We start from the raw sequence: 13,022 nt of genomic DNA on the forward strand, positions 1-13,022 counted from the left end.
GTGGGCACATACCCTAAAGACCGTCTGCTGCCATTTACCGAACAGACAAGTAAAGCGCTTGTTCATAGGGTGTGTGTATATAATAGATATATATATACATCTATATCTCTAGGCATATCAGGCTGCATACTAAACAGGCTAGTATATAGTCAATTGGCGCTTGCTACTGTCCTGAAACAGGACCTGTAAATGGTTTGATGGTATTGGTTATTGGAGGTATACCAAGTGATCTGCCATGATTAAATCGCATGCATCATGACTGATCAAAACAGAGAATTGACTAGTCCAACCGAAGCCTATTATCATTTTAAATCCAATGGAAATCTGGTGATTACCTTTTCATTGTTTTTCTGGACATCTTTGGCCATCAAAGCAAAATTGTGTAAGTGGCTCCTAAGGTGTGCAGTAATATATCAGCACCTGCGTATGTCGTTCTTGTAGAGAAGCCTTCATCAGTGGATCTGATGGTATACGCTGGGTACTGTTCCTTTGCCCAGAATGGATTTTGTGTGAATGTGGTGTGAGCTATGCTGATAGATCAATCAGTGAATGTAATAATACATCAAACTAAACTGATCGTACACCATGGACAAAAGAATTATGACACAGACGTCTCGTTCTAAAGTGCAATAAGACGCCACCATTGTAACAGGTCAGTTCATGAAATTTCTTCCATCCAAGATAGTCCAGGGCCATCTGTGAGTTTCTTTATTGAAAAGTGGAAGTGGTAAAGTTCTATAGTGGAATCATCGAGAGCATAGCGCATGGTGTATAAAAGTAGCCAACACTGACTTAATAACTGTAAACCTCCACTTATCACCTCTGGCGGTGTCTGGATTTGCAGAGTGCACAGCTGTCAGTTGTATAGTGGTCACAGCATGGTATTGCAGCCACCAGAGAATAGGGGCGGATGTGCAATACCCAACTGCGGCCACTATACAGTTGATGGAGCTGTGTCGTTCAGTTCCCCAACTGTGTACATCCGGATGGCACCAGACACAGTTGATCATCGGGATGCCGGCTGTGAACCCACACAGTCTCATATTGATGACTTCTCAATATAAAGTACTGGACAATCACTTGAACATCGGCACCAAAACTGCGTCAAGATCTTCTTGGCATAAGGTTCCATGATTGAGCAGCTACATCCAACCCTTATATCACCAAGCACAATGCCAAGTGGTATAAAGCACCTGCCACTGGGTTTTGGGCAGTGTGAGCGAGTTCTGTGATCAATCTGATGGACGTTTGTGTGGTGAATGCAAGGCGAGTGTTACCTGCCTGTCTGCACTGTGGGTGGAGGAGGGAAAATGCCATGGGGTCTTTTAAAGGTTTGTTAAGGCCTATTAAAGTGAACTTGTCAGGTGCCATATGCACCCAGCACCACAAGCAGTTCTGGGTGCATACTGCTAATCCCTGCCTAACTGTCCCTGCATCTAGTAGCATAGATAGAGATCTTTAGAACAAGTATGTCTTAAGATCTTTTACCATATGCTAATGAGCGAGGGTACTAGTCCCTGGGCGTTAGTTCCCCAGCCAGTCGCCCCCATTAGCATGTTAGTGCGTCCCTGTGGGCATGCTAACATGCTAATGAATGTGCAGCGTCACAGGATGATATCACTCCCCTCTCTGCTGACATCACATCCGATGGGGGATTTTGGCTCAGTGCACATGACCCCGGAGTTTGGGTCATGCGCACTATGAAGTCGGGTGTACGCGTCCTGGCTTCAAACTGAAGTAGTGCACATAACCGAACCTCTGGGGTCATGCGCACTGAGCCAAAATCCCCCGTCGGACACGATGGCAGCAGAGAGGTGAGTGAGATCATCCTTTGACGCTGCACATTCATTAGCATATTAGCACGCCCACAGGGGCATACTAACATGCTAATGGGGGCGACTGGCCGGGTAACTAATGCCCAGGGGACTAGTCCCTGCGCTCATTAGCATACGGTAAAAGATCTTTAGAAATACTTTTTGTAAAGATCTCTTTATCTAGGCTAGTGTATACAGGGACGGTTAAGCTGGAATTAGCAATATACACCCAGGACTGCTCGCGATTCTGGGTCCATATTGCACCTGACAGGTTCCCTTTAATCTTTACTGAAATATGAATATGCACCTTACAAATAAGAGCTACTGACCCCGCATCAGGACCAGCTCACTGAAGGATTCAGTGTTAGCACATTCTGCAGGTCGCAATGTTCAGTGAAGCCAAACAGTTCATTTTTATTTAAACACAATTGCAAGATTAAGTATAAATCTAATGCCGTCAAAGTTGCCCATATCTGTTAAGAATCTAGTTGAGCTTTTATGGCTATCGCAAATTTGCCACAATAGAAAAGTATATAAACGTGACTTGAGCGAATAGCCAAGATGTATCGGTATGTTGGAATTTAGCTTTGTGTCCACTTCTGTGTTCCACCTTGCCACCCTGTGTGCTGTGTAAGCCCCATACACAATCGATAGTTATCAGCTAATCATTCGTCTGACAGCTACCTCCCAAAGCTCCTCCATACACAGGAGCGCTCAATTCTGTGAACCACTGCCAGACTCCTCTGGTAAAGGCTTATCTCACCAAAAACGAACAAATGCAATGGCAGTCGTAAATCCAACATGTCAGGAAGAAACAATACACAGAATGTCATCTGAGCCCGCCATAGTAGAGGCGGCAACCAACCTCCGTTTTTGTATGAAGGACAATAAAATTGTCATTGGGTGCCAAGCTCTTACAGCAATGTTTGCAAACAATCTTATTTCTCATATGGACCTTCCAAGGCTGGCCATTGCATGCTCTAGGCCTGATTCAAGGAAGGAAAGCCAGGCTATTACATGATGACACCCATAACAGGGACTCACTCCACCACACAAAAATGCTAAAACCTTGCACAGGTCATATTGTGATTACATTCTGTTTTCTCGTTACAGAGCAATATTAATGAATTCATGGACCATGGTGGCATGTCCTATGAGCTGTAAGTTGTAATATCTGATCAGTTTCATCTAAACGTACTGCAGTGTAAAAGGTTCTTGTACACTACACACACAACAATAATATTTAAAAGAAATCATGTGAAACACAAATGCCAGAATAGCGGGACCGATTCATCAAGGTGTTAATGCCAAAAAACACTTTGAAAAGTAGCAGAAATGTTTGAAATCATCAGATGTTACGTCACTTTAATGTCATGACTTACTCAAGGAAGGCTACGGCAGTCCCTGATGGATGAAGCATTTCTGGCGTGGAGCATGCCACTGAGATTTGCCAAATTCCTTAAATGGTGGACGCATCTTACCTCTCTGCATCCCTTCATTAAAGGTAACCTGTCACTAGATTTGGCCCCTATGAGGTGCGGCCACAACCAGTAAGCCCTTATATACAGCGTTCCATAATACTGTATAAAAGAGTCCAGGTCGGGCTGTATAACGTGAAAATCATTTTTATTATACTCACCTAGGGGGCGGTCCGGTCCGATGAGTGTCACTGCTTTTCGGTCCAGCACCTCCTCTCTACTGCTATCACCGTCCTCCTTCTGAGGCCCGTGTGCATGATGCGCCCTACGTCATCCACACAGGCCGGCATTGTGCTCCTGCGCAGGCGCAAGTTGATCTGCCCTGCTCAGGGCAGACCAAAGTTTTGTAGTGCGCATGCACAGGCGGTCTTTGACCTTTCCTCGTGCCTGCACATTACAGTACTTTGATCTTCCCTGAGTAGGGCAGATCAAAGTGTGCCTGCGCAAGGCTACAATGCCGGCCTGTGTGGATGACGTGGGATGTGTCATGCATACAGCCTCAGAAAGAGGAGGACGGAGATCGCTGCAGAGAGGAGGCGCTGAACCGGAGAGCAGCAACACCCATGAGACCGGACCGCCCCCTAGGTGAGTAATATAAGTGATTTTTACGTTATACAGAGCGGCCTGAGCTCTTATATGCAGTATTCTAGAACGCTGTATATAGTATATAAGAGCCCACTGCTGGTGGCCGCAGTTTATAGTCGCCAAATCTGATGGCAGGTTCCCTTTAAGACTGGCATTGTCGTGCACTGTTGCTGTATTGTGTGAAGGTTTCCATGTGCAAATATTTTCAGTGTTTGTTCCCTGTATAATTACTTTGCTCTCAGGTTTATTTTACTTTACTCAGTTTACACTTTTATTCTATACTAACCATTACACAATTTATTGTTTTTTAGGTTTTATTTTCCATTTTATTTAACACAATAAAAATATTAACACTAGCAACCATTAAAATCATACAAATATGTAATAAAGATCGCCAGTGTCAACTGAAGCCAGTCCATTAAGAAGAGGTTTATATCACTCCAGGTATTGCTGCATTTACAGTGCCTACTTTGGCCCATCAGTGCACCATATACACAATGCATGCCATTCAACACTGATTCACAACTAATTAGGAGAATATGACTGTTCTGTCCCTATATAGTATAAAATTGGCCCTAGCCCCTATGTAAATGAAGCGATATGCTGCTGCGACTGATGTTTTGCCTTCATTAATGATCGCATCACCCAGAGAACGAGCATTTTGCTTATTAATTTGGTGATTTCCAGCATGTTTAAACCGGCGGATAATGGCTTGACAGTTCTTGCTGCAATAATACACCATAAGAAGCGGTTTTCGGCAATTGGTAGCTACTGTTGCTTGTGCCAGATTTCTATGCCTATATTTTCCATTTCAAGGATCAGCCTTACCACGCAGTCCCTTTAGCAACAATTTATGATATACGAATTGTCACATATTAGGCACACTCTAATGATATTTGCAAACAATAAATGTTCTTATTTTGTTTCGTGATGTATTTTATTTTATTAAACTTGCTTTTTTTTTTTAATACATTTAGTGGCATGGAGCATTGTGAAAAGTTTGAGATTTCAGAGACCAGTGTGAATAGGGGTCCAGAAAAGATCAGGCCAGAGTGTTTTGAGCTTCTTCGTGTTCTCGGAAAAGGTGGTTATGGCAAGGTAAGAGTCCATATCATTTTGGTTTACTAGTGCTGCCATGGCTGAAGCTGCCACAGGCTTCACCTTCTTGGGAAATAAAGATTGAAGTGCTACTGTACTGTCTTTCCCATTCCTGAAGGATTTACCCTTGGCTGTTAGAGGTACATGATGTCTGATGAGATCAGCCGACATGTGCAGGGAAAGATGTGGGCTCTGTGTGAAATCCACATCAAGGCAAGGGACACAACATATGACATAAATATACTTCATACACTACTCACAAAACGTTAGGGATATTTGGCTTTCGGGTAAAATTTGAGGATGATCCTAAAATGCACTCTAACTTTTTCGGGTGAACTTAATGTGACCTCTAAACTTGTGAGTGCACATGTCCAACTGTTCAATGATTTGGTACTTTTTGCACGTTTCTGTTCTCTAGGGCTGTGTGCATATTGCAGACTTGGTGCAGAAATTTTCTGCATGAAATCTACACATTCTGGTTGAAAAATGCACCAAAAAACACATACATTTTAGTATGTTTTCTTCAGCGCTCTATTGGGAGACCCAGACGATTGGGGTATAGCTACTGCCCTCCGGAGGCCACACAAAGCACTACACTAAAAAGTGCAAGGCCCCTCCCCTTCTGGCTATACCCCCCCGTGATATCACGGGTTCTCCAGTTTTAGCTTTGTGTGCGAAGGAGGTCAGACATCCATGCATAGCTCCACAGATTTTAGTCAGCAGCAGCTGCTGACTATGTCGGATGGAAGAAAAGAGGGCCCATGTAGGGCCCCCAGCATGCTCTCTTCTCACCCGTGGATGGTGTTGTAAGGTTGAGGTACTTATTGCTAGTACAGAGGCCGGAGCCCACATGCTGTTTTCCTTCCCCATCCCCATGAGGGGCTCTGGGTGAAGTGGGATCTTACCGGTCTCCAGGCACAGAGACCGAGCTCCATCCACAGACCCAAAAGAACCTGCTGGATATGGAGCTGAGTATCGTCAGGGACAGGGCCCTGCTACATCAAGGTACTCTGTGTTCCCATGCACATCGCGCCCACACACACCAGCATTGCTGGGAGTGTTAGTGCGCCGGGGACAGCGCGGAGCGCTGGTGCTATTATTCACTGCAGCTTTGCTGAGTGAATTTATGTATTGAAAACGGCCGCGCCGGCCGCTGCTGGTTGTTTTTTACATTGTGGCGCGGCTGGGACTTGTGGTGCGCCGGGGGACTTCGGCGTCGGCCGTGCACATAGGACGGCCGCGCTTATTACTAGAGTCCCCGGCTTTGCGGCCTAGTTTTCGTTTCGTTCCCGCCCCAGCCCTGCCAGTCAGAGGAGGGGCGGGACGCTGTACAGTAGCTCAGCGCAGGGAGCTGGAGTCTGCTTTGCATTCTCCAGCCCCCTCTCACTGAACACAGTGAGACGCCGGGTTCCCGCTCTTGGCTGGGGCTCGCCCACGGCCCGCCCCTCTGCACAGGACGGGGAAGAGAAGCCGGCAGCCATTATGGTTTCCACTCTGGGAGAACGGAACCAGTCACAGGTTTTTGGGCGACCTCGCACCCGCTCTTGTGCGGGCGGTAAGCAACTGACACCACTAATGCTGAAGTGGGCTTTTGGGCTGTGTGCTGATATGCTATGCACTGTACTGTACTGTCGCTATTCTGGGCAACAGCAGCAAATAAGCAATGCTGCTGAGGCACAAGCTTTCAATGCTTCTTCGTTTGCATGTGCTGCAGTGTTTACTGTCAGATTGGGCAACAGCAGCAGTAGAGCAATTTGTGCTAAGGCACAAGCTTTCAATGCTGCTTCGCTTGCATGTGCTGCACGGTTTATTGTTATGATATACATTCACTGTATGTCGCTATTCTTGGCTAATGCGCCCAGATAAACAGACAAAAGCAGCAGTAGAGCAATGGTGCTACGGCACAAGTTTTCAATGCTGCTTGACTTGCATTGTCTGCAGTGTTTACTGTCATGCTTGTATGCTATACATTCACTGTATGTCGCTATCCTTGGCTAATGTTCCTGGATAAATAGACAACAGCAGCAGAAAGGCTAGGGTGCTAACGCGCAAGCTTTCAATGCTGCTTGGATTGCATGGGCTGCAGTGTTTACTGTCATGCTGTATGCTATACATTCACTGTATGTCGCTATCCTTGTCTCATGCTCCTAGATAAATAGACAACAGCAGCAGAAGAGCAAATGTGCCAAGCCACAAGTTTTCAATGCTGCGTGTACTACATGTGCTGAAGTGTTTATTTGTACTTCATGCTTGTATGACTATTCACTGTACGGTCGCTATCCTCGGCTAGGCTCTTAGATAGCTAGACAACAACAGCAGAAAAAGACAAGTTGCCAATGCACGGGCTTTCTATGCTGCTTGTACTGCATGTCATACGGTTTCAGGACCCCCAGTGCGTGCAATTGCTCAACCGGGGTCTCTGCTATATGTGGCCAAAGGAACCACCTGTGATCTCTGTCCAGAGACAGGGACGAAGTTGCAGTTTTTCCGCTGATATATTGTCTGTGACTATGACTGACATCTTACAGACTTTGCACCCCAAGCAGACCGTGGGCAATATGGTTGCAATGACCCTGGCCGCCCTGATCTGGAGCATCTCAAGGCGCCAGAGTGATTCCAGGCATCCCAGAGAGCAGGCATCCGACACGGTCGACAGTCCCAGATGGCCTAAGCGGGCTCGCTGGCATTAGCCCTCGACTACATCACTGGGCAAGGTCCCAGCGGGAGTACTCTCTGTACGATGAGGCAGACGTAGCTGTTCAGGACTCTGTTCCTGAGACCGCTCTCAATCCGGATACACCGGATGGTGACGCTATAGTGAATAATCTTATTGCGTCCATCAACGAAAGGTTGGGTATTTCTCCCTCAACTCCTCCAGTGGAGGGGTCAGCTTCACAGCAAGAGAAATCTCTATATATTGAGTACTTGTTTAGCACTCTGACTCCAGAGACGCAGTCCAGAAACGACACGCTTATCACGATAAGCGTTTCTCCGACCGTATTAATGAGACACGTGTCGCTCCCCCTGACGTGGTCAAGCGCTAGACCCAGTATCCAAATGTGGATCCCCCAATCTCCATGCTTGCAGCTAGATCTATAGTTGTAGTGGTGGATAGGACTTCACTTCAAAATGCCATTGACAGGCAGATTGGCCTCTGGTTGCAATCTGTCTATGAAGCTATCGGCAGGTCGGCTGCTCCGGCAGTCGCAGCCGTGAAGGCACTCCAAGCTATTTCAGCTAGTATTGCGCAGAGGGTCGCTGTCACAGGTACTCTCGGTCCCAGCAGCGTCTTTAACTCGCAATGTCGGCATGGCGAATCATGCTGTTATTGCTGTCCGAGACTCTACGAGCCGGACGTCAGTGGCATCCGCCAACTCCGTGTTTTTACGCAGAGGCTAGTAGTTGAGAGATTGGAACAGAGGCTGCTTCCAACGAAGTGCTTAACCAGGTTGCCTTTATCTAGTGATAGTCTGTTGGTAAGGGTTGAATGAAATCATTCAACTATCCAAGACGACTCAAAAAGCCCAGAAGGGCATAGATTCCTAGCGGGCTCAATTCACGCCCGGGGAAGGCAGCCGGAGGATCCGCTACCAAAGCGTTTTCCTCATAATTTTCAGCCCTCTCACTCCGCAACCGCGGGGGGGCAGACTCCCCCGCTTTAGCGGCATTTACCTACCGCAGGTTGAGGGCCTGTGAGTGAGAGTCAGTTTGTTTTCAAACTACCGCACCGACCGAGCCGAGGCTCTTCTGCAGGCGGAAAGAGCGGTAATCCCTATTCCTCTTCAGGAACCAGATACGCATTTTGCCCCGACCTGGTCGTGGTGCCAAAATAGGACGGCTCCTTCCGTCCCGTTCTGGACTTTATACTGCTTAACGAGCACGTGAAAACCAGGCGGTTCCGGATGGCATCACTCCGCTCCGTCATTGCCTCTCTGTCTCAAGGAGTTTTCCTAGCTTCAATAGACATCAGGATGCTTATCTACACGTGCCGATTGCTCCGAGGCACCGGCGTTGGCTACGATTCGTTATTAAAGACGAGAATATTTCGTTTCGTAGCCATACCCTTTGGCTGGCGACAGCCCCACGGGTGTTCACCAAGTTCGTGGCAGCAGAGGGAGCAGTCCCGCGCTCTCACGGTCACTCTGTGATCCTTTACTTGGGCAATCTACTGGTCAAGGCACTCTCCTTTACAAGCATGCCAACACAACCTGAACATGGCGCTGGACCCTTCCCAGAGTTTCGGGTGGGTCTTCAACTTTTCAAGGTTGAACCCAATCGCTGGCATCTCCTGGAGAGTTTTCACACTCTCTCAGCGATAGTGAAGCTTCCGCTGGACAAACAGCGTTCACTACAGACGAGGGGACAGTCTCTCCTTCAAGGAGGCGCCTCATCCAGAGGCGAGTTTTAGCTTTTCCAGACGGTCAAAGACCATCTTCAGAGGAGTCCACTCTTCAACTCAGTGGTCTGGAGCTCTGGGCAGTGTATCTTGCACTGCAAGCCTTCCTGCAGTGGCTGGAATGCAAATAGATCCGAATTCAGTCGGACTATCCACAGCGGTGGCATACACCAACCACCAAGGCGGACTACGCAGTCGACAAGACTCCCAAGAGGTCCGGCGGATTCTGCTATGGGTAGAAGACAGAGCATACACCATATCAGCTGTTCACATCCCGGGCGTACGACACTAGGAAGCAGACTTCCTCAGTCGCCAGGGCGTGGACGCAGGGGAATGGGCTCTGCACCCGTTTGTTTGCAAGAATTCTGTAGACGCAGGATGAAGACGGACGTCGACGTCATGGCTTCTCGGCAACAACAAGGTCCCGATTTTCATGACGCGGTCTTGCGATCAAAGAGCTCTGGCGACAGGCGCCTTGGCTCAGGATTGGTCACAGTTCCAGCTACCGATTGCTGCCACACCATCCTCGTCGCCCCAGACTGGCCGGGGAGGTCGTGGTACCGTGATCTGTGGCATCTCACCGTCGGTCGACCGTGAGCACGACGTCATTGCCACCATGAGACGGGCTAGCCAGCCGCGGTCTGCCAAGATCTACCACAACTCGTGGAAGATATTCTTATCTTAGTGTTCTGCTCAGGGAGGGTCTCCCTGGCCATCGGCATTGCCTACTTTGCCTTCCCTCCTGCAATCTGGTTGGGAAAGAGGTTGGTCGCTCGGCTCCCTTTAAGGGCAAGTCTCGGCACTATCCGTGTTCTTTTCAGAAGCGTCTAGCACGTCTTCCTAAGGTGCGCACGTTACTACAGGGGGTTTGTCATATTGTGTCCCCGTACAAGCGGCCGTTAGATCCATGGGATCTGAACAGGGTACTAGTTGCTCTCCAGAAGCCGCATTTCGAGCCTCTGAGGGAAGTTTCCCTTTCGCGCCTGTCACAGAAAGTGGCCTTTCTGGTTGCGATCACGTCGCTTCGGCGAGTGTCGAAGCTGGCGGCTCTGTCATTCAAGGCTCCCTTCCTAGTGTTCCACCAGGACAAGGTAGTGCTGCGCCCTATTCAGGAGTTTCTCCCTAAGGTTGTATCCTCGTTTCTTCCTTTTGTTCTCATCCGGTTCTCCGGTATGAAAAGGATTTACAGTTGTTAGTTCTGGTGAGAGCACTCAGAATCTACATTTCCCGCACGGCGCCCATGCGCCGCTCTGATGCATTTTTTGTCCTTGTCGCTGGTACGCGCAAGGGGTTGCAGGTTTCTAAAGCCACCATGGCTCGATGGATCAAAGAACCAATTCTTGAAGACTACCGTTCTGCGGGGCTTCCGGTTCCTTCAGGGCTGAAGGTCCATTCTACCAGAGCCGTAGGTGCGTTTTGGGCATTACGACACCAGGCTACGGCTCAACAGGTGTGCCAGGCAGCTACCTGGTCGAGCCTGCACATTTTTCACCAAACATCAGGTGCATACCTATGCTTCGGCGGACGCCAGCCTAGGTAGAAGAGCCCTGCAGGTGGCAGTGGCTTCCCCATAGGGGAGGGCTGTCTTGCAGCTCTAACATGAGGTATTTCTTTACCCACCCAGGGACAGCTTTTGGACGTCCCAATCGTCTGGGTCTCCCAATAGAGCGCTGAAGAAGAAGGGAATTTTGTTACTTACCGTAAATTCCTTTTCTTCTAGCTCTTATTGGGAGACCCAGCACCCGCCCTGTTGTCCTTCGGGATTTTTTTGTTGTTTGCGGGTACACATGTTGTTCATGTTGAACGGTTTTTCAGTTCTCCGATGTTACTCGGAGTTAATTTGTTTAAACCAGTTATTGGCTTTCCTCCTTCTTGCTTTGGCACTAAAACTGGAGAACCCGTGATATCACGGGGGGGTATAGCCAGAAGGGGAGGGGCCTTGCACTTTTTAGTGTAGTGCTTTGTGTGGCCTCCGGAGGGCAGTAGCTATACCCCAATCGTCTGGGTCTCCCAATAAGAGCTAGAAGAAAAGGAATTTACGGTAAGTAACAAAATTCCCTTCTTTGTGATGTTTTTTTTTTTTTTAATGAAGTCAATGGGTGGAAGGGGTAGAAAACGCAGGGGGGAAATAAGCACCAACAATTGGCATGCTGCAAATTATTTTCTGCAACAAACAAGTAAAAATTAAGCAACATGCGCACAGCAGTTCAGAATATTTACTTTGGTGGCATAACTGGCATGAAGCTAGACATGCAGATTTTGGCCACAATCTGCACAAAATATGCTTCAAAACACAGTGCGCACAAGGCCTACCAAGCAGCTTAAAGGCAAAATTCTCAACAGATAATTGATCCATGAATCACCCAATACATTTCAAGGTTCAATTAGAATTGGTATTTAAACAGTCCTCCTCATCATGCTGTTCACATTTTGATATCTTGAGACCCAGACGACACCTAACAATTGATCAACAGTACCTCACCATTGCCAGGCTTCAAGGAGGATATTCTCAGACAGAAGTGGCCACTAAGCTTGAGAGTGTCACTGAGGGTCATCATCAACTGGCAACAGAGAGACTGGAAGAGTCACAGAAGATCAGAGAAGTGGACGTCCTTTGGTCACATCCCACACTGGTGACAACTTCAAGGACAGTGCTATGCATCTGCCACTGTTGTCACCACATGAGCCTTTGGTGATGTTGCGGTGTGGACAGGTGTCTAGTTAATACAGAACTGCCCGACTCTTTGTGAAGAGTACAGTGCCAAGCCCCTATTACTTAAATAACATCAGTAATGCAGTCATTGTGCCTCTGCATGAACAACACAAGCCTAATTTCATCTTCATGGACTGCAATGCTCCAGCTCATTGAAGTGGCATCATTTGGGAATGGCTGCTGGAAACTAGGGTACCTCAAATGGAGTGGCCTGCACTTTCTCCAGACCTGAATCCCATAGAAAACCTATGAGATCAGCTGAGTCGTCATGTAGAGGCTCATATCTCTGTACCCCAGAACCTCGGTGACCCGATGGCCGCCCTTCAAGAAGGGTGTGATATCTCAGTAGATATTAACGCCGCTTGTGAACAGCATGAAACATTGTTGGCAAACTGTAATTGATGCTCAAGGCCATATGACAAGTTGACATTTACATTTTTTTTTGGGGAGTATACCCACAACTGTTGTTAGCTCTTACTTAAATGCCCTACTTTCATGATAAAATATCACTCTAGCGTGAACTTTTTAAGTTTTCCATGATTTTCATTCGAAAGCCAAATATCCCTAATGTTTTTTGTGAGTAGAGTATGTCGTGAAGGAGTTAATGTACGTCAGATATTTGTCGTGGCAAACTTTGAGCCATTTTAGTGTATTGGACAACTTTTGGTTCTAAAAATAAGAAAATAGATTAAAGCAAGAAATAATGAGCGTTTTTGACTTGTATGGCGTGCCATTTTGGTGCAACTCCCCCCCTCCCCCCCCCTCCCCAAAAAAACCCCGCAAAAGAACAAGAGTAACTTAAAAAAAATTTAGAATGGAGAATCGGGCCCTTAGGCCATGTGCGCATGTTGTGTTTTGGTTGTGTTTTAAGCTGCACTGTGTCATTGACTGCATGCTTTTGCTTCCCCAGCAAAGTCTATGATAAATAAAAATTTCCA

At 47.5% G+C, this 13,022-nt stretch overlaps 1 protein-coding gene across 1 annotated transcript in view; it reads left to right on the forward strand.

Moving 5' to 3' along the window:
* The window catches only part of RPS6KB1 (ribosomal protein S6 kinase B1), a 176,001-nt gene that overhangs the window by 1,090 nt on the left and 161,889 nt on the right, over window positions 1-13,022 (forward strand). The window contains exons 2-3 of the mRNA XM_075336232.1: window positions 2,928-2,974; window positions 4,855-4,975. Coding sequence (XP_075192347.1) covers window positions 2,928-2,974; window positions 4,855-4,975 — 168 coding nt within the window. The remainder of the gene's footprint in view (window positions 1-2,927; window positions 2,975-4,854; window positions 4,976-13,022) is intronic.

This window comes from Anomaloglossus baeobatrachus, chromosome 2, assembly GCF_048569485.1.
Source record: "Anomaloglossus baeobatrachus isolate aAnoBae1 chromosome 2, aAnoBae1.hap1, whole genome shotgun sequence".
Lineage (NCBI taxonomy): Eukaryota > Metazoa > Chordata > Amphibia > Anura > Aromobatidae > Anomaloglossus > Anomaloglossus baeobatrachus.